This window comes from Chelonoidis abingdonii, chromosome 4 (genome assembly GCF_003597395.2).
Source record: "Chelonoidis abingdonii isolate Lonesome George chromosome 4, CheloAbing_2.0, whole genome shotgun sequence".
NCBI classification, from domain to species: Eukaryota; Metazoa; Chordata; order Testudines; family Testudinidae; genus Chelonoidis; species Chelonoidis abingdonii.
The window spans coordinates 95,580,770-95,603,943 of NC_133772.1; the positions used below are offsets into that span (position 1 = coordinate 95,580,770).

Here is a 23,174-nt window from a genome sequence, read left to right on the forward strand (position 1 = left end):
GAAATAAAATTGCATTTTTCCTATGAAATACAAATTATATATATGTGCTTGTGATTACAATTTCCAAAAATATTTTAAAGCCCATTTCACTAATATGGAATTATTACTCTCTTTCAATATGATATAGCTATAATAATTTTGTGCCTTTCATATTTAAACACTGTGATAGATCCAGGCCAGTTGGGAACAACAGAGTAGTAGAAGGGAGATATATTGGCCATTGGATAAACAGTTTTCTGTTCCCTGAGTGACCAGAGCATTGGCTGCTCCAGGCTAATGAAAACAGCTGACTCCAATGAACTAAGAGGCAAGTGAGGCTGTTAAGCACCTGACTCTAATTAAGGCCCCTCTGATGCTATAAAAGGGCTCACTCCAGTCATGCCAAGGGGGAGTCAGAGGAGGGGAAGTGCGTGTGAGGAGCTGGGAGGAAGAGGCACAAGAAGCTGAGAGTAAGTAGGCGTACTGCTGGAGGATTGCGAAATACAAGCGTTATCAGATACCAGGAGGAAGTCCTGTGGTGAGGATAAAGAAGCTGTTGGGAGGAGGCCATGGGGAAGTAGCCCAGGGAGTTGTAGTTGTCCATGCAACTGTACCAGGAGGCACTCTAGACAGCTGCAGTCCACAGGGCCCTGGGCTGGAACCCAGAGTAGAGGACGGGCCCTGGTTCCTCCCAAACCTCCCAACTCCTGATCAAACACAGGAGGGACTGACCTGGACTGTGGTTTCTACCAGAGGGGAAGGTCTCTGGGCAGTTTCCCGACCCACAGGGTGAATCTGTGAGTCAAGCAAATCCTCCAATAAGTACACGACCCACCAAGGTAGAGGCAAAACTTTGTCACAACACCAAATATCTACACAGTTCATCAGTTTTCCTGTCTTACTTTTTAGATCCTGTTAGTAATCGTACTGCTTAATATGTACATAGCACTTTTTCATCTGCAAAGTGCCTTACAAATATTTTTTTAAAATCTGCTCTTTCGTGCTCTACCAAAAGATCCGATAGTGTCTGAGCACTTGTGAACAGTTTTTTCAATTTCATTAAAAAGTGTTCTCTGTACTTATTTACAGTTTCCTCTCAGCACAAGTCTATTTTTCTTAAACTTTCCACATCCATTTTGCCTGGAGTCACAAGTACATCATGTGTTCATTGTAGTTCAGAATTAAATAGACAGGCTCTTTACTGTACAGACAAACTCACATTTTTTACAACCTTTTCTGCATACAGTATGTGACAGTTTTGAATGAATAAGTTTGTAAAGTTGCCAGCAATTCTGGCACTCAGAAGAAACCACTGTGTTGCATGAAGTCTGTCTGTGTGGAAAACTAACGATTTTTACCTTATAGTTTGTATATCACTAAGCTTGAGAGGATGAGAAGATACTATATGCCAGAACTCTGTTTCAAATGAGAAACATGTATACCAACTGATTTATTTTCTTTCTATTAAAATTCAGTCTTGAATTCAACACCAGAGGTATCGAGTTACTGTGACTCATGTTGTTTTAAAAGGTGGCTATGGACAGGGCTGCTGGAATAATCTGTACAGTGGGGTTGCTGAGAGTCAATGAACCAATCTGTAAACCTTGTATATAATGGAAACCACTTCAAGGCAGAGGTGCAGCATTTACCCCCAGCACCCCAGTTCCAGGACCTATGGTTATGGACTGTGCACATTTGTTCAAGCAGTAAAAAAATTAGATGGCCAAAGTGATTTCATGTCTACAAATACAAATATGTTCACCACTGTTATGTCAGTGCTGGCTTATTGTGTGGCTAGAACAGTCAAGTGAAACTGGTATTTAGATAAATTTGTGGTATCTTGATGGTTCCTTTATTTCCTTGCATTTTTCATTGTGTGATTAATGATTAACATTTGGGGCCACATCCTTACTCATGCAGTAACCCCAGTGATTTAAAACGATCTAGCTTTTAAATTATTTGGAAGTTGCAGAGAGGATTCATTTTACTGGCTCTTAATAGCAATCATTAAGGATAGGAAAACTTCCAAACTGAGGAGGCCCTGTTTGTTTCAGATGCCTTTCTGAATTTACATATGCATACTTTTCTGAAGAACTCACCCCTTTACTCTACAAATTTAATTTGAAATCTTATGAGAACAGACTTTCTTGTAAGAAATCCAGTATATCTTGTTTTTGGCAGAGTCAGATATATTGTGATGATATCCTTTCACTCAGTGTTTCCAGTCTAGTTGAAGCCAGAAATGGTAGAGCCAAACTAGTGCATATATAAGCCAAGTATACAGAGAGATTTTTAACCTCAAAGATCCATTCTGACTTTTGGGTGAAGGTTCAGATAAGTTCTTACCTTATCTGAACTAGCCTGCACATCCCTATATATGATCCTTTATATACCTCAGTGTCACTACAGGTTTCTTTTTAAAGGCTATTGATATTCAGGCTCTCTGTGCTAAGAAGATGCATGGAGGCAAGGAGGCAATGGAAACCGACTCTTTTGTCTTCTCTTATGGAGATGAATAAATGGATGACTTTACTTTTATTTAATTTTGAAATTTTAAATTGGTCGGTGCTTGAGATATCAGGGACATTTTTATATGAAGTTTGATGTTAGTGCAAACTATAGTTTGTCATATTTTGAGGTACAATTTAAAAAATCCCCAAACCCTGGACTCCCAGACCCAAATTTTTGAAAAGAACATTTAAAAATCATTCTTCTTTAAATCTTTGAAAAGTCACCTCTTGGAAAAGAGAGAGAGAAAAATAAATGATCCTTTGCAGAATTAATGTGTCAAATTTGGTGAAGAAATTCAGTCATTAAAATTTTTTGAAAGAGGGGTTTCAGATCCTGCAGTAAGAGTAAAGTTCAATATAATTTAAATTATAGATTAGCTCAAAATGCCTATATAATGCATGTTTATATTTCCTTACGTACACATGGGAGCAGTTGTTAGAGGTCTTCATTTTTCTTCCCTAGGCCAAAAAAACTACACCTCAGGTATATATATGTATCTGGAAGTAAAATGAAATGGCTTATATCCAGCATTTGAAGTACTTCTGTGGTTTATTGGCCCTAACTGAACTAACAGTGCTATCTTGAATTCTGAATATTTTTTTATCTGGTGAAGCTATCATCTGTGGTGGTGGCATTTATCCAGTCCTTTCAATGCAACACCCAATAAATTGTTTGAAATCTATTTCTACATCTGTGAACAAGACAAAATACGTAATTTTAAAATAGGGGAATGCATTTCACTATAACTTTCTGAAGCACTTTCCTAAAGCTGTAGTTCATACACTCCAAGCTCAGTGTTAAGCAGAAATGTTGCTTGGTTTATATAAACTATGCTTCTGAAGTGAGTTATATGGACATGTTTCTACTATAGTCTTGGCTCTGTAAAATTTCTCTTGCCCTGCAGGCTCAGTTCCACTAAATATCATTGAATGTCGTCTCTGAAAAGATTTTTCAGCGAGAAGAGAAATGTAGCTGTCCAAAAAGAGCCAAGTTTCTGCCTGATGCCAGGCTTTTAAATGGTAAGGGTGTTATTTTCACCCTAACAATAACTTAACACCCTAATAATGGGATCAGTTTGTGGTTTTGTTTTTAGTTTAGAACAAAACAAAACCATCAGTTGATCAATTGTTTAAAATATGATGTACAGCTCTTTGCTCAATTTCACCTTCTCAAATCTGAGAGGCCAGAAAAAAATGACTTCTGGTTACAGCATTTAGGACAGAAAAAATTGACATTCATAGTCACTAAATTGGAGGCATTGTATGTTGGGATGCTGGTGTACAGCACCATACAACAGCAATGCCCTAATTCACAGCAAAGCGCTACAGGTATAAACTCCTGAGGAGATCTGCACAGAGCGGGTTCTCTGCACACTGATCAAGGAGGCATAGTTTGGCCCCATGTTTGTGAGACCACGTTTAACTCCTACAGCTGCAACAATGCAAAACAAAACCTCCTTGGCTCTGATGTGCTCAATGCCCACACTGCTCCAGGTCCCGCCCCCAGTCCACCCCTTCTCCCAAGCCTCCACCCCGCTCTGCCTCTTCCTGCCCCTGCTCCAGCCAAGGCCCCATCCCCACTCCACCCCTGCCCCAAAACAGCTGCTCCATGGTGGGCGAGAGGCACTGGGAGGGAGGAAAAGACGTTGATCAACAGGGCTGCCAGCTGGGCAGGGGAGGGTAGACTTGGCTGCAGGTGGGTTCCTAGAAACAAAACTTCCCAAAGACATCAAATCCTGTCTCGCTTCTCTGTTCTTTGCCTTCTTGTCACAATAAATATCTTCAGAACTTATCTGGATTTTGTTCGTATTAAAATATTTAATTAGCATCTTCCTTTTTATGAGTTTTACATAGTTGTATGTGTAAATATCTTAGTGGTTTTTATAGCACATTAATGAGCCAGTTAGGATTTTGGTAACAAGAAATACATTTGCAATTTGAACTTACAGAAGTTGCAACTAAATGTATTCAGTAGAATGACTTGCAGTATGGTACGTGGCATCTACTGTATGTAACCCTTGTAATTTCATCTGAAAGATTGTTTATCTGGCCTACTGAGAGCAAGCAAAAGCCCCTAAATTCATCAATGTGGATTACTCATTGTATAAGGAGAGATCCAAAGATGGAGGAGAGGGAACACACAAGGACAAGCAGATTAAAAAAATGTAATGTAGGTCTTCAGGAATTGACATAGAACGTAAGACTTAGAAAAATGGGCAGCGGAGGGTGGGGGGAGGAATCAGGCACAGACATCTGATTAGTCTCCAGTCTGGTCCAAATTTAGTGGCAGATAATCCAGATAATCTCACTGTCCTTGGCTCTGCAAGAGAATTTTCATAAAACCAAATTACTAATAAACAGTTTTTCCACAGTGTTTGGCACAAACAAGGTTCGTAACATCCGTTTTTTCCAGTTTTTTTAAGCACATGTTTACTGTGAACAAAGCAAGAAAAAAATACTTCACTCTGCTCTGGTTCCAGTATGTAGAGTCCCTCTTGCATGCAGTCATATAGATTTTTGTCAGAAAGTTTTTATACATAATGGGCAGTGATGCCACAGCCAACTCTTTTTAGGCCATCATTGGAGGTACCAGAGAGCTCAAAATGAGAAGATAGTTTTAGAGGATTTTTTACTCCTTTTCATGATATCGTACTGTTCTTGGCTGCTTCTTCTACTGTCCTTACTTTTCCTGTGTTGTTGCCCTAAATACCACTTTAAGTATCAAGTTTAGTCTTTTCACTGTTAACTTTATATGAACTAAATCCAGGCATGTTAGATCAAATGTGTGGCCAGTTAGACTTCACATATACGTTAATGTACACTTGTCATGCTTATAGGACGAGCTGTGTTTTGGACTGTTTTTTGTCCCTCTCGAGTGCACCCCACTGTTGACAAGCCTAGCTTCCTGCACCTGTCACTTTGAGAGGGACCCCATGGTCCAACTACTTTGGGACTGGATCTCTGCGCAACAGCCCCCACTCTTTCCCAACTGTATTAACACAATAGGCCCAACAGAGTTTGACATCTTTCAGCCCTTTTACTCTGGGAGGCTGATTAGTGACACAAAAAAACACTTTTTCAAAACAAAATATTATTTATTCCTTCACCCAAGGGAACATAGCATACAGAGCAAAGGGAAAAAACAGCAGGAGGATTAAATGCATGATTCTTTCCTGCACCTTAATCTTTTCTCTGCAGCTTTTGTAACATTCCCTCAGCTGAGTACATGCCCTTTCTGGCTGGGAGAGACAGACTGTGACTCTCCCAGTGTGTGTGTCTGTCAGCAGGTTGACGACCCACTCGCTTCCTTCCTGCTTAGCCCCAGCATCTTTAAGTTTTTAGTATATGATCCTTGGTTTGGCCTGGGAAAAGAAACCACAAGAAACTGTTCTTGTTAACAATGTTGTTCCGTCAAAGGCCTTTGGTATCCTTATCTTTATCATTATTTTGTTTCCTGTTAATTCCTTCTTTCAGCTTTTTTTTTTTTTTAATTTAACTCTGTGAAGCTAGGCAGGATAACATCACACAGGCAAACTGAGGTTCACCTGATATTTATTTAAAAAATAGCTATTTCCTTCATTCTCCACAACAATATATTTGGGATGCTTGTTGGGGAATACTCTATATGTTATACAAATATCAGGCTAGGTAAATCCTTCTAAAGCAAATGTTTTCAGTCCCTAATAAATTATAGCAATTTGAAAATCACTTTCACCATTTCATTTTTTTTTTTGTTTATAAAGCTATAGAATTAGGAATGTGTCAAAGTATAATATTTTATCACCTGTTATAGGTAGAAGAAAGAATAGTATTTTCTTCACATTAAAGTTGACTGTGAATGTAATGTTATTAACTATAATATGGACTTAAATATCCTGTATTTATGGCCACTGAATTTTCATGCTGATTTGGTTTGGAGAATATTTCAAATTAGAATTTTCATCTTTTATTTCATCTTTAGCTGACATCTGAAGCAGGTGTCGAAATCACCTAGACAGTCATATCTGCTTCTGGCAAATGGATTTGAAAACTACTTTTTAAATTTGCTTTGCTGAAAATGATAGTATAGTATTGTATATGAAGTTATCTAAAATAAAATGGTTTGTAATGATGTTTTTTAACAGTTTTTCAGTTAACAATATTTTTCCAGGATGTTGGTAGTATGGACATAGGTAAATACCAAGGCAAACTTCTTTTTTGGAGGCTGTAGTTTATTACTCTCTTGAAATGCAGTTTATCATTATAAAAAGACACTCTTTTTCTTAGTTCCCTATTGAGTAGATCCTCTGCAAGTCAGATTTCCAATATGTAATATTGTTGGAGCTAATTTTCTTTTGTTCTATGTGATTTTGCCTGGTCATAAATATTAAATCTCAGTGTGAGATACCTCTATAGTAAAATATTTAGAAAAAAATAAAGTTTGGGGAATTCTGTTCCTTACAGTTTGACCTTAAAAATCCAGAGAAAAATATGACAAATCATACTTGGCTGAAAAAAATATTTCTATTGTTTCTTACAATGGAAAGTGATTTAAAAAAACATATAAACTAATAAAAAAGCAAAAGACAAAGCATAAAATTACTGCCTAAGAGAGAGTTTTCTTTGAGTCAAAGCAGTAGCTTTAAACTACACTGTATATTAAAATACACACACACATAAACCCATCACAATTGCTTTGGTACCTAATTAAATCCATCAGGTAGTTTTGACAATTTACTCTGCTTGTCCTAGAGAGGGGTTGTTTTTCTTTTAAGGACACTGCTTCAATTTTACAGTAAGAAAAGCTGTCCCTTTTAAAAATGAATACTTTTATTCTCCCATTTTGTTCTGTTGGAAAGTTTGTTTTTTATGTTAAAGCAGTAGTAAAAAATACTATGATAAAACATAAAATTGCTGAATTATTCAGAGAGAAATTCACTGCATTTTTCAAAGACATTACATCATATACAGATCAGTGTCCTTGAGGTTGGGGGGGGTGAGAGTAGTAGGAGAAGTGTGTGTTTGAACTAGGAACTAAAATAAATCACAATAAACTTTGGTAGAGAAGCAGTACAATAGGGGAAAAACAGAGCTTGAAGTGATTTCTTTTTAAATGTCTTTCAGTGTGCTGATGAGAGGACCAAAAAGTGTACAGTATCGTAGGATGTGAAACGTTAGAGACATTTATATCCAAGGGCCTGATCTTGCAAATATTTATACTACTTAGTGTAGTTCTAAAAACTGACAAAATGAGATTACTTACAGTAAAAAGCAAAGTTTGCTAGTGTTTGCAGTGTTAAGTTCCTAGTTCACTTTCCCTGGCTTTATACATTTTTATAGAGAAAAGGAGATTTACTCAAAAACTGTCCTTTCGTTCACTTTTGACAGCACTTGATATATAGTCAATTTAAGTGTGAGCATTTCAATAATTTTATTTGAGTGAGCCTTTCACTAGTGACTGGAAGGGGAAGTGGTTTTGATGCTGTCGTTTTTTGTTAAGCTCATCACTATCTGATTACTTTGCAGAGAAGTTTGAATGATCGCACATTTTGTATTTTTTTATCACAATCATTACTATAATACAGGAGACTGCTTTAGAGTGTTTGTAACACTCTGCATCCATTTAATTTCATAGCATAAAAACCAAAGTTTTGTGATATGAAAGTTTAATTTTTCTTCATTGTTTAGATTTTAAAAAATGCCTGTCATTTGTACTTGTCACAACAAAATCTCTTTAATACCCCTTTGGGTCCAAAGGTTGATTTTACTACTTTTAGGTTAAATTGCCTTTTTTAAAATAATATGGCATTTTAAATCTTTAAATAAAAATTGTACACATGAAGGTGGCGGATTTATGTTTGTAAAGAGAGCAATTGTTAGTGAGGAGTATTTTTAATACTCTAGTATTGCTTTTTAAGAAAGAAGGAATTTCAATTTTCCTGTAAAGAGTTTAAAAAAGGGGAGTTTTTTGAGAGGTTGCATAGTGTTCAAATTGTTCTCTAATTTCTCAGTATGTTAAACATATACTGTGTATCTGTGAGAATTAGCACTAAATACAATGCATGTGACATGAAATCTGAAACCATTTTAACCAGATATTTCTAATTAAACATTGTAAATAGTATAAATTGAATAATTTTAATTTTTTAATAAAAAAATGTTCAGTAATGTCCAAAAATACAGTACTGGTTTTAAGATAAAACCAGCAAAGAGTAAAGCCAACAAACAATTAAACAATGAACACAAAATTAATATTAGTGAACATAAAAAGAAAACCAGCTGAAGTTGATGTTAATGACAATGTATAGTCAATACAAATGGATGAAAGTAAAAAATTTTTAAAAGGCCAATTCAAAAGCACTAGTTAAAAAAATTAAATACAGAAAGGAATCAAAAGTTTTGTATATAGGCAAAGGATTTTTTTTTTAATGCAGCTAGGTTACATTCATTTACAGTTAGACTGAATTACTTGGATCCACATATCTTCCTGTGTTCTGGTGGAGGGAAGGTGAAAGGAGGTAATTTACTTTAGCCCTTAAAAGGTTGCAGATTTCTTCCCACCAGCTCTGTAAGATAGCACATAGGGAAGGCGGAGCATTGGCGCTTTCCTTTCCCCACTCATTTGTTCCCTGGAAGGAGCATCTGGTGTTCAGATGCTGTGCTCTCCCTGAACCTGGTTCCGGATACAAGAGTCTGAAAGCACGGATGCTGCTTAAGGCTGAGGGGGCGGGGGGGGAAGTCTTACATGTTTGCATTAAGGCAAGTTACAATCTAGACCTTAGTTAGCAAACTGCATATTTGATGTATTCTGAGTAATTATTCATGAAATGTGCTCCACAGAAGTAAAATCCTTTACATTTCCTAAATTTGATTAAATCTAGGAATTTTCATAGATGAACAAAAGAATTTTGGAACTCCGAGACCTTTAAAATTCTCCTCTCTTTTAGTATGCAGTATATCTGCATAAAGTGTGTCACATCCTTATCTAAACCTAATTATACATAGTTTTTACATGGTGTTTTTTGTTTTTCCACAGTCTCAGTTTGAACTCCAGATCTTTCATATTCGTGGAGAGCATGCTGAATCGAACACAAAGCTTGAGGAAACCATTGCAAATCTCAAGAATGAACTAGAAAACAAATTAAATAGAAGAAATGAGAAAGTAAAGGACGTCTGTGTATCCACTGAAGATGATAACCCACCAAAGACTTACAGAAATGTATATATACAAACTGACAGAGAAACCTTCATAAAGCCTAGTAAAGAGGAAAATATGCCAGTGAAGAATAACCAAATGATACCTAAAAAGCTTAATATTTCTTCTTTAAATCGTAGTATTTCTGTCCCAAATGACGATAAGGAACCATGGCACTGCACACAGATTTCAGAAAGTTTCGCATCTTGTGAACAGAAACCAATGTCAGTAGCTGTACTGCCACCACCACCTCCTGTTCCTGAACTTTCACTACCAGCTTTAGTTCCACCACCACCTCCCTTGTTACCAGATTTGGCATCTACTCCATTGACTTCTCAATTTAGATCTGGGCCACTGCCACTTCCTTCAGGTTGTGAGAATCTTCCGCCACCGCCTCCACCACCACCACCCCCAGGTTTGGGGCCTCCTGGTCCACCTCCCCTGCCTGGCTTTGGGCCTCCTCCACCACCACCACCTCCTGGGTTCTTTTTCAATAGCATTCTGTCTTCAAACCAAGGTCCTCGAAAGCCTGCCGTTGAACCTAACTGTCCCATGAAGCCTTTGTACTGGACTAGGATACAAATCAAAGACAGCAGGTAAAAAGTTATTTTATTTGGATTTATAGGTATAATTTATGTATTGTGAGGATGCCATGTACAGTATTTAAGGGTTTTGGTTTTTTAAAAAAGACAACAAAGAAGTGTTAAAGATAGAGCCAAAAAACACAAAACGAAAAACAGGAATATGAAAGGAAAAAAAGTTATTTTTAAAATAATCAGAAGATAGGCCAAGCTTTAAAAAGCACAACAATAGATAATAAGCAGTGGCTTTTAAAATGGAAAACTATAATTCAAATTTGTAGACATTTAAAAGTAGTAGATCATAGGCAAGATTGACAAATATAGCAAATAGGCAAAGAGTAAAATAAAAAGCAGAGAATGTGTATCCAATATTGCTTCAAAGTGTTTGTCTATTGTTGCTTGCCTGTCTTGTCATTTTAGATTGCAGGATCTTTAGGGCAGGGAGCGTGTTGTCCTCTATTGTCCCAATCCTGCAGCTAGTTACCTATGTTTAACTTCTGTGAATAGTTATGTGGGAGTCCAAGGGAGTATGATTAAGTATATGTGTCATAAACAGATAGCTAAGGGTTAATGTTTCTTTTACCTGTAAAGGGTTATAAGAAAATATGAATAAACAGTCTGATTCAAAAAGAGATCCAATTTGAAACATTCCAGCAACTCCACACATGTAAATACAAAATACAATATAACCCTATTGCTTTTCCTTTTGTACTCACAACTTGGGAACAGAAGGGTAGAAAGAAGCTTGGAGAAAAAGCTCTTACCGTCATTAGTCCGACGGAAAATCAAAACACAGAGGGAACAAAGCAGAACACACCCAGAAGTTCCAATCCGGTTTCCTGATTGGTCCTCTGGTCAGGTGTTTGGTTCCCTTTGTTAACCCTTTACAGGTAAAAGAAACATTAACCCTTAGCTATCTGTTTATGACAATATGCATAATTGTTTGAAGGATCGCTGGGATGCCAACTGGCCTGGGAGTCTGGAAGCCCTGGGGCAGTCCACATAGGGCTGCAACTCCAAGGCAATCTGCTTAGTGAGTCTGGCTTATCAGATTCTGGAAGCCTGGGGTCCCAGTAGCCTGCCAGGTGATTGTCAAAAGTTCATCAAACCTGACATGTTTCCATGAAAAATTTTACGGTGGTGAATTGGCATTTTCCTCGCCAGCTCTTCTTACAGTACCGCTCGGTGAAAAGACAGACACACATAGACACTTTTGCTTTTCAGAGTTCATTTTCTGAAGATTTCTCAAGTTCTGCTATGTTCTCTGACATTTCTTGTGGTTAATTACGGTAGCAAAGAATTCTAAGTGACTTCTGATTTGGAGCAAAGTATTTCTAGCTCAATCAGAAGTTGCAGGAATTAAGGTGAAATTTTATGGCTATGTTATGCAGTAGGTGAAATTAGATGATCACTGTGGTTCCTTCTGGCCTTAAAAATCTATGATTTTGGATCAGGCATGTAGGCATATCAGTGCAGTAGCACAGAAAGGATACTCTCTAATCTTTGATGTATACATTACATAAAGGGTTTATTTCTGAAGTACATATTATACAAAAATATATTTACTTTTAAAAAATATTTTGGTTTTATTAATTTTAAAATCATATGAATGATCTTTAGTCTTTAAGGTGCCACCAGACTCCTCGTTTTTGTGGATACAGACTAGCACGGCTACTCTTCTGATGAGTGATCTGTTACAGTAGAATGAACATCTGATTAGATTGTTAAAATGTGCTTAAATCTTAAAGGTTTATTATTTATTTAAACCTTGTTCAGTTTATTCTGATGAGAGTGTCATTTCATTTTTTTGGTGAGACCTCTGAGGGAATCAGTAATTCTACAATTTTATTTCCAGTGTAACACAAATAATATAATTTGGGATCATCAGTGTGAAATATCAGGTAGAAAAATGAAGTGTTTAATAAAAAGTCAGTTCACTTTACAGTGAAAAGGATTTCTAACATAAAGGGAACAAAATATTTTGGAATGAGGAGTTTCATATTTTTTGGACTACATTCCCAAAATTAAACGTATGTATTTGGTATCATGTAGAGTGTGTGAACGGTGCTGAGAAATAGATGTTAGTACCTTTGTGATCATCTAGTCTAACCTTCTCCATGCACAGGCCATAGAACCTCATCCAGTGATTTCTGCATCAGGCCCATAACTTCTGTTTGATCTCTACTATATCTTTTAGAAAGATATCCAGTCTTGATATCCAATTACAAAAGTACTGGCAGGCCCACTGGAAAAAGGGTAAATGAATCACAAAGGGATAGAAAATAATCATTTGCATTCTTTTAGCTTATTCTTCCCCCCATGGATATATATTAAATTCTGTTACATATTGCACCTAATCAGAGTAATCATTTGATGATGGCAGCCATGTGCATATGCAGTTTTTTCCCCTCACGGAATTCCACCTCATTTCATGACTGTTGTTAATACTGTTGCCTGTTAGTGACACCTGCTGGAAGAAATAGACTCAGAATTTCAAGTTTATCAGTAGAAGTTAAGAATAGTCTGAGGATAATTTTATCCCACTTCCTTCCTTAAATATTGCCGTTTCAGAACTAAAGCAATTCAGTACTGAAGTGCTCAATTTGTTGTGCTATGTATTTGATTTCCCAAACTTTGGATAAAACCAGGAGAGTTGTACTCACACATCCCTATTTTTAAACACTAATGAGGGTGAATTCTGCATGCACCAAGTCATTCTTGGAGGATGCGTGAAAGCAAAACTACCTTCCCTCTTTAAAACTTACTGTGTATTAAGGGGTTCAGAATGCTAGTAGACCCCCATTCCAGTTCCTCAAAGTAGTAGTAATGTGAATAGAAAGCACATAGCCATTTTCATTTCATCTGAAGTGAACTGAATCTCACTGATAAGATAAATAACACAAAACTTTTTCCTTGAGGTTCAGAAAAGTTTGGCCAACTATTTTTATTACTTTTCATTTGCATAGTGCATTTCCTTGTTCTAAGCAGATGAGCCAGAATAACACAAGGCTGCTGTTGCAATATTTCTATCCATATAAGGATATGTCTACACAGCGTCTGGGAACATGCTTCCTAGCACAGGTAGGCAGACACATGCTAGCTCTGCTTGACCTAATGTGCTAAAAATAGCAGTTTAGCTGGGGTATCATAGGCAGTGACTTGGGCTAACTGCCCAAGTATATAGCCAGGGGGACCAGGAAGGTTTGTACTCAGTTGTCTAGTCTGAGCGACTGCCTATGCTACCCCCGGTTACACTGCTATTTTTACCATGGAAGCTTAAATAGAGTTAGCACACATCTGTCTACCCAAGCTGTCAAGCACCCTCCCAGCTGCAGTGTAGATGCACTCTAACTGAAATGAGCATTCTCTTGAAAGCCTGTTTTCACAAGGTATTATCCTGATCTTTGATTCGTGACCCAACATTCTAGTGCAATACAAAGAATAAATAGTAATTTTTGATAACCAGTAGGCTTGAATAGTTTAGATAAGCACTTAAGTGTTGTTGTACTTTTTAGTGCTGCCTGCTGCAATTTCTTTTGACACTACCCAGTCTAGTACACAAAAGAGGAAAAGTTACTTGTCTGCTGGCTGTACTCATTTGCGGTTCTGGTTTTAAAATCTAATGAGGAAAATATATTTTTGTAAATATTTGTGAAATTTTAATTTTATTTATTTGTTTTTAGTGAAACATCTATACTAACTTTATGGGACTCATTAGAGGAACCTGACATAGTTGATACTAGTGAATTCGAATATTTATTTTCCAAAGATGCAGTTCAGAAAAAAAGAAAATGCTTATCAGAGTCTTATGAAAAGAAAACAAAGGCCAAAAAGGTATACATTTTATTTCATAATTACATTCTCTTTATTGAGTGTGTTCATGTGTCTGTTTTAAAAAAACAGTGATTTACATTCTGTTTGATAGAAACTGCCAACAAAACTTGAATATATGAAAACAAGAATTATTATGTTAGTGTATAATAGATGGATTTTCTGTTTTGTTTATAAGTGAATTGTCAAACCACTGTCCACTAGCTGCACATTGCTGTTTTTATAAAGGACCACTGGCATTTCTTCATCCTAACATCTTTGTGCATATTTAAAATAAAAGTTCAAAAACAAAGTATTGAAAGAAGATGTAACTTTGGTGAAAATGTGAGGCATAAAAGAATGAGCGTGCTTCATATCACAGAAATGTTTAAGAGTCCATACCAATGGTAATATTTTTGTTTTTACAGAAAAATTCCCAGGTTTTAGAAATGCTATTATTTGGTTCTTACTGATTTTCTCGCAAATCTTGGACCACTTAGATACATAGAAATATTGATAGTTACAAAAAATCCAACACATTACATTAGATATTAATTAGATGTTAATCATAATTTAGTCTAAGTGTAAATGTGAGGCTGTCTATTAAAATAAGGCAATGTAGTGGAAGATATACATACATACACACACACACACTCTCCCCCCACGTGTATGCATATATGTACATACTGTTAATGTACAGTTCATTAAATAAACCACAGCATTAAACTGCTTTTATTTTTAATACTCTTACTTTTCTCTATTTGTTGCTTTTTTTTGTCCTTCCATATCCCAATATTAACCCCAATATTTACCTAGAAAACTATAAAGTTAATTTTTTCACTGATTTTTCACCTATTTAAAATTTTTTGTAACAAACACTAACTTGTTCCCAGGAAATTTTAAACAAAATAAAAACTGAAAATGAATGGCTATGAGCATTGTGCATGTGTAGGTGTACCCTTCAAATATATTTACAATTTAAAGCAAAATATTTTAAATCATTTCCTCTATTTCTTTGCTATGCAGGACTTGATGTTCTCTTTGAAAAAAGTTAATAATGCTACTTCATTTTGCTCTTTGTTTCATCCCCCTCTTCCATTCTTTTCTCTTTGCTTGGTCTCATGCGCATGCTCCTCTGCCATTTTGGTCGCATTATCAGGACTAGTTTTAGGGGCAAGCAAGGAAGTGGTACCATTGTGGGACCTGGCCATTTTTTGTTTGGGTTTTTTCCCTCTCCACTGATTAGCTGCCTGTGAGGATTGTTTCTTTCTTTATTCTGGGTTTTTTTTGTTTTGGTTTTGTTTTGCACCAACACACCAAAAACATATTCCAGCCTGGCAGGCAAAATACCTATGGCTGGCCCCACCCATCATCCTCCACACTTCTTGCCTGGTCCCCTGAACGTTCCTCTTATACTAGTTACTTTGGCTCCTCTCCTGATGGTAGTTCTTGCTGTTGGCTGGTGGCTCCAATCCTACTGATTGCTGCAGCCCCTGAGTGCAGTTCCTGTTTTCTCTCCTATTGTTACATAGCAGTAGCCATTAGTGAGGGCACCTAGAATGGCTCTGCCTCATTTTCGGTTACTTTGGTTGTCCAGCCTTTTCTCTGCAAGTAGAAGCCAGCAGTAAGTGATCTGCTATTTCCCTATGGGGAACCAGCAACCTCTCTGCAGACAACCAGTGGTCTATGGGCCACAGTTAGCGAACGGTGTGTGTAGAGTCAAGCCTTCTTGATTCCAGGCCATAAGGATGTAGGTTTAACTCTCACATTAGGAGCCAGGCTCTATACAGTCTATTTTGCTCTTGATTAGAGTATACATAGACATACAAATTATAAGTAATTGTATTTTAAAGCAAAACAGCTGCATAGGTATTTGCTTTTCCACCCTTAGCTAGCTCAGTCCAAACTGAGGTTTATGTTTAATCTTGGAAGACTTAATGTCATTGCAGGCATAAGGTCTGCAGCCATGTGAGCTGTTCAAGGGATCTTATAAAAGAATGATAAAAAAAATCCATGCCACTTGTATTTATCCTAAAAGGCCCAGTACAGTTAAAGTGACAGTGCCACTAGACACTTTCAGATAGATTCACAGTTACCGTATTATCTTATTTGTTACCCACACTTCAAAAAATGGACACAGAAATATGATCTTAAAGTAAAATTAGGAGCCTGACAAAGAAGAAAAAGTGTTAGTCCATGAAGTGATTGACATTGTTTTGTTACTGCAGAAGTCTCATAGCAATACATTATTATATATTATATGACATAAGCTCAGCTGAGTTTCCCTGATTTGAGCCACAAGAGGGCACCTTGGATATAATCCTTCCCTTTATCATACATGATTAGAAAAACAAAGAAGTTTGACAACCTCCAGATATTTAAAACATTTTTTATCAGAAATTATTTGTCTTAACATACTAATTAATCTAGTTATAAATAGCACTTAATGTTTATAACTCCAAATAATCTGTTAATAGAAAGGAAGATTGGTTTTGTGATCTATATAAATGCATTTTAAGGATATTAAACAATTTGGGTTTTTACATGTTTACTATTATTATTTAACCTGGACAAACCTGTTCATATAAGAAAAATTCTTCCAATCCTATTTTACTTTATAAATCTTTAGAATATGAATGGTGTTCAGAACTCAGTTTTAGAAGTAAATCCAATTAGTACAATAGTGCAAATTCCTGATACCCACTTTCTAAATCTGCTTTTGCATAGTCAGAGATTGAAAGCGGAGATTTATTCTACATTTCACTGAATTTGATCCATAAGAAAACATTTTACTATCTGGTTGGAAAATATAGACTTTAAAAGTCTTTTGAACATAATGCTGTGAACACAGGCTTTTAAGAAGAAATTAGACAATTTTTTACATTTATTTGTATTTCCTACTCCAACTCATACATGTAACATCCTTAAATTTCAAGTATACTGGATCAAAATACAGAAAGCATTAGTCTTCTGTTCTGAAGAGCAAATACATATTCCTGTTCACTTCCTCACCAACCCCTTTTGGTAAAACAAAAACTGAATCCTAATTTGTTATAGCTAATACAGTAGTTCTTTGCTGTATTTTTTCTTTACTCTTTGTCCAGAACCTAATTTCTAGTAGGATTACATACATACAGTATAGGTGGCAAATAGTATGGTGCCCATCTTTTGTGGGAAACCTTATCTATTTTTTCACACACTATATGGTCCCTTGTTTATCTGGATGTATGAATGATTCTTCATTTGCATTTCAGTGTAGTTCAACTTCAACTTTTATTTTTAAAAATATAAAATAGGGTTTACTGAGATTACTGAAACAAATGGAGTGTGCAAATATGGATGGCATGAAAAACTAGGATGAAAATACGAAAAAAACCCTCACTTGAGGAAGCAGATGAGAGATGAACGTTGGAAGTCACCCACCAGAATTAAAAAGTGAAAACTAGGGCTGTCAAGCAATTAAAAAATGTAAAAGCGATTAATCGTGCTATTAAAAAAAGTATCTTGATTAATCACGTGATTAATTGCACTGTTAATAATAGAATCCCATTTATTTAAATATTTTTATGTTTACTACATTTTCAAATGTATCTATTTCAATTATAAGACAGAATACAAAGTGCACAATGCTCACTTTATATTTATTTTTATTACAAGTATTTGCACTGTAAAAAAACCCCCCAAAAGAAACAGTATTTTTCAATTCACCTCATACAAGTACTGTAGTGCAATCTTTGTCGTAAAAGTGCAACTTATAAATGCAGATTTGTTTTTGTTACATAACTGCACTCAAAAACAAAACAATGTAAAACTTTAGAGGCTGCAAGTCCACCCAGACCTATTTCTTGTTCAGCCGATCGCTCAGACAAACAAGTTTATTTACATTTGCAGGAGATAATGCTGCCCGGTTCTTGTTCACAATGTCACCTGAAAGTGAGAACAGGTGTTTTCATGGCACTTTGTAACCAGCGTCACAATATAGTTACATGCCAAATTCGTATGTCCCTTCATGCTTCAAACACCATTCCATAGGACATGTGTCCATGCTGATGACGAGTTCTGCTCAATAACTATCCAAAGCAGTGTGGATCGACACATGTTCATTTTTATCATCCGAATCAGATGCTACCAGCGAAAGGTTAATTTTATTTTTTTGGTGGTTTGAGTTCTGTAGTTTCCACATCAGAGTGTTGCTCTTTTAAGATTTCTAAAAGCATACTCCACACCTCGTCCCTCTCAGATTTTGGAAGGCGCTCCAGATTCTTAAACCTTGAGTCGAGTGATGTAGCTATCTTAAGAAATCTCACATTGGTACCTTCTTTGCGTTGTCAAATTAGCAGTGAAAGTGTTCTTAAAATGAACATGTTCTGAGTCATCATCCGAGAGAGCTATAACATGAAATATATGGCAGAATGCGGGTAAAACAGAGCAGGGGACATACAATTCTCCCCCAGGGAGTTCAGCCACAAGTTTAATTAACACTATTTTTTTAATGAGCGTCAGCATGGAAACATGTCCTCTGGAATGGTAGCAGAAGCGTGAAGGGGCATGTAAATGTTTAGCATATCGGGCATTTAAATACCTTGCAAGGCTGGCTACAAAATTCCCATGTGAACGCCTGTTCTCACTTTCTGGTGACATTGTAAATAAGAAATGGGCAGCATTATCTCCCATAAATGTAAACAAGCTTGTTTGTCTTAATGAATGGCTAAATGAGAAGTAGGACTGAGTGGACTTGTAGGCACTAAAGTTTTGCATTGGTTTGTTTTTGAGTGCAGTTATGTAACAAAAAATATCTACATTTGTAAATTGCACTTTCACAACAAAGATATTGCACTACAGTACTTGTAAGAGATGAATTTAAAAATAGTTTATTTCGTTTATCATTTTTACAGTGCAAATATTTGTAATAAAACTAATATAAAGTGAGCAGTGTACACTTTGTATTCTGTGTTGTAATTGAAATCAATATATTTGAAAATGTAGAAAAGATCCTAAAATATTTAATAAATTTCAATTGGTATTCTATTGTTTAACAGTGCGATTAAAACTGGGAATAATCGTGATTTTTTTTTATAGTGATTAAGTTTTTTAATTTAATCATGTAAGTTAACTGTGATTAATTGATAGCCCTAGTAAAAATACATATTTTGATTCTCAGATCCCATATCTCGGGCTCTACTGAATTCATGGCCATGAAATACACATCATAGATATTGAAATCTGGTCTTGTGTGCTTTTACCCTATACGATAAAGATTTCATAGGGGAGACCAGCGTTTCTCAAATTGGGGGGTCCTGGCCCAAAAAGGGAGTTGCAGGGGGGTCACAAGTTATCTTGGGGGAACACGGTATTGCCTAGCCTTCCTTCTGCACCGACCTCAGAACTGGGCAGCTGGAGAGCGATGGGTGCTGGCCAGGAACCCAGCTCTGAAGGCAGCACCTCACCAGCAGCTGTGTAGAAATAAAGGTGGCAATACCATATCATTAGTCTTTCTTATGCGCTGCTGCTGGCATCAGCTCTGCCTTCAGAGCTGGGCTTCCAGCCAGCAGCCACCACTCTCCAGCTGCTCAGATCAGAAGGCAGTGCTGCTCTCAGCAGCAGCGCAGAAGTAAGGGTAGCAGTACTGCAACTGCCCCTACAATATCTCTCTCACAACTTCTGTTTGAGTCAGGACGCCTACAATTACAACACCATGAAATTTCAAATTTAGATAACTGAAATCCTGAAATTTACAATTTTTAAAATCCTGTGACCATGAAATTGACAAAATGGATGGTGCATTTGGTAGCGCCCTACTCATATGCAGCCATTTATGCTGCTAGAATGTTATACGCGGGGCTGGTGCAACAACTAGGTGAACTAGGTGGTCACCTAGGTCACCAAGTGGTTGGGGGTGCCAAAAAGCGGTGCCCTAGCTGGGCAGGGAGGAGCTGCCTTTCGGAGGCACTGGAGAGCCAGAGCATCCTGCTTGCGACAGCGTGTCCCAGCCATGGAGGAGCCAGCACAGTGCAGGAGGGCAGCAGCCCTTCAAAGGCGGCAGCAGCACCGTTAACAGGAAGCAATGCACTGGCCCCCATGCACCCCCCAGCTCCACCCTCACTGTACTTGAGCTCTGTGGCTCCCTGGCATGTGAGCTGCCGCCACTGCTGCCCCTCCTGCTGCCTCAACACTCTGCGGGGGAGGGACTGTGCGCCCAGCAGCATGTTTTGCCTCCACATGGAGCCAGTGTCTGACCACCATGGGCAAGGTAAAGGGTGTCCCAGGGGGGAGTCAGGGAGCAGGAGGAGAGTTGGATGAGTCAGGAGTTCGGGGGGGGGCTTGTCAGGGCAGGGGTGTGGAGAGGGATCAGAGCAGTCGGGGACAGGGAGTGGGGGTGGTTGGATGTGTCGGGGATTCTGCGGGGGCTGTCTGGGGCAGGGAGTGGTTAGATGGGGCATGAGGGCAGTTAGGGTGCAGGGGTCTCAGGAGGGGCAGGTGGGACAAGGAGCAGGAAGGCTTGGGTGGAGTCTGGGGTGCAGTTAGGGGCAGGATCCCAGAAGGGGGCAGTCAAGGGACAAGGAGAAGGGTGGCTTGGGAGTTCTGGGGGGGGCAGAAAATGACTTGCATTTGCAAACTGGCATATCCATAACAGTAAAATATTTTTAAAAATATAGGAAATTAGTAACAAGTTCATAGGCAAACATCATACACATGTACAACTCGAGAACTAAGTGCAATGGGCCTGCAATGGCCACGAGTCACTTTATCCTATAAGACTGGAAGAATGCGGTTTATTTATAAATATTGTGTGTAAAAAAAAAAAGTGTGCCAGCAAAACGTGAACAGTTTTACAGCCTTAAAGGGGAGCCAACTTATGATCACATTATATCCTAATTCGCGTTATTGTGGGGCGCGTTATTGCAAGGTTTGACTGTATTGCCAGTCCTATTTGTGTTGTCTAAATACTGCTGCACACAGTGCAGAAGAGACCATTTTGATCATCTAGTCTGATTTCTTGCATAACACAGGCCATATAATTTTACACAGTAATTTCTGCATTGAGCCTAGTAACTTGTGGTGGAATTACAGTGTATCTTTTGGGAAAAAAATTCATTGTATATGTACATGCAATTTTCAAAACACTTTATCAGTAATACTAAACTTTTAAAATACAAAAAAAAAAAGTTTTTAGAAGTTAACTGAAATCCTAGAACTAAAACTTTTCTTATGTAAGGTTCCATGAGTCTCTGATAAATGGCTAGTTACCAGGCCACAGTACCACTTGAAAATCTTACAGACAGTTTGATCCCCTTGTATATTCTTGTGTTTTTCATTGTCTCTCTGAAATCCCAAATGTCTGCTGGCTAGCTCCAGTGGATCAATCATGGTGGGCTCCTTGCAATCCAACAGGGAGTTATTTTACTTAACAACAGTGTGGTTTGTTACATGATGGTAATGGAAGGCTTATTGTGGATTTATGTAGAACTGTTAGTTCTTCTTTTTTCATTCCCCTTCCCACCCTCCCAAGACCCCAGGCCCCTTTATAAAATAACCCACCAGTCATATGTATCTAGTCAAACATTCACCTCCTGTTTGTCTCAGTGAATGCTTTACTAGTCTGGGCTTGAGAATCCCACAGTATCAGAGAGTACAGCACCTGATATTCTGATTAAAAAATAAACTTTTATACAGACTTCAGGAAAGATAGATTCCGAGTCTTCACTGCAGAAGCTGACGAGTTCATCTCAAAGATGTTTTCATCTTTTTAATTGATTCCTTGTGTTACTTCCATAATTCCTTTTTCAAGTGCTAATGAACAATAAAATCACCTAGAACAAGATACATTGTTGCTAGGGCTGTGGATTACAGGGTGGTGTGTGTTTTGTGTTTGGAGTGTTTAGAAGACTATTTTAGATGCATAATTACACCTCTGCCTCGATATAACGTGACCTGATATAACACGAATTCAGATATAACACGGTAAAGCAATGCTCCGGGGGGGAGCGGGGCTGTGCACTCCGGTGGATCAAAGCAAGTTCGATATAACACAGTTTCACCTATAACGTGGTAAGATTTTTTTGGCTCCCGAGGACAGCATCATATCTAGGTAGAAGTGTAACATGTAATTTAAGTAAAAATTTAAAATACTCAGAATTGTATGGTTGATTGGAGACCTCTGTGAAGAGAAAGAAGACCCAGAATAAGAAAAGGGGGGAATTGGTAGGTTTTTCAGTGATACTAGTTAATTGAATCAGGTACAAGTAGATATGGATAGTTACTGATAAATTTACAGGTTAAATTGACCTTGATTTTTTTGCAGAAACAATAGCAAACCAGTAGACTTGGTTAAAAAAAAAAAACACTCTTGAAACATTTTTCAATTTAAAGTACCATTTTGACTGAAACTGAAAACATTTAGCAAAAAAGTCAGTCTAAAGTTACTTTTTAAAATTTTAAATATTGAATTTTTTTAACATTTATTTTTTGTTTCTCAAAAGCCAAAGCCATTCATTTAGCTCCCTTCCATGTATGTTTTATGAAACCGTCTTTAATGATATGATCACGTGTTATTCTTCCCACCTAGTTCTGGGAATGAATCAGAGTTGTGTAGTGAAGAGAGCAGTTGTCTGTAGGAGCTCTGCTTCTTTTGTTGCAAAAGTTGGAAGATGTGTAATGAATGAGATGGGAGAGAGGAGACTGTCTCATTTTTAAGACAGTTGAATGTCGCCCTAAAGAACTGGATTTTCTCTCTTCGTCTGCCACAGAGTTCCCGTGTAATGCTGGACAAGTCAGTTTAATAAAACTTCTTTGAGTCTCTGTGATTATTCACTATGGGTGCATATGTGCCCTCCATAAGCCTGGGACTGGAAATTATTCTATAGCAATGTCTATTGTTCCATGCCTCCTTATGCTTCCATCTGATAGCATAAAACATGTCATGGACTGACCACCCCACCCCACCGCCAGTTCTTTTTCCAAAACATCTGCTTCTCCCCTTCCTCTGGCACTGCCAGATACTCCGTGCCTGGAATGGATGCAGCCAGAGACTGTACACAGAAGACATTGATGATACCAGGAGCTCACAGTGTCCTGAATCTGTGCCTAGTTAGACCACCACCGATGCCTGAGCCTCATAAG

General features: G+C 37.5%; 1 protein-coding gene across 3 annotated transcripts in view; it reads left to right on the plus strand.

The window, feature by feature from the left end:
* Positions 1-23,174, plus strand: part of LOC116829382 (formin-like) — a 254,480-nt gene that overhangs the window by 81,376 nt on the left and 149,930 nt on the right. For all 3 annotated transcript variants that reach the window (XM_075065486.1, XM_075065487.1, XM_075065488.1), the window contains 2 exons: positions 9,505-10,259; positions 13,928-14,078. In XM_075065486.1, coding sequence (XP_074921587.1) covers positions 9,505-10,259; positions 13,928-14,078 — 906 coding nt within the window. The remainder of the gene's footprint in view (positions 1-9,504; positions 10,260-13,927; positions 14,079-23,174) is intronic.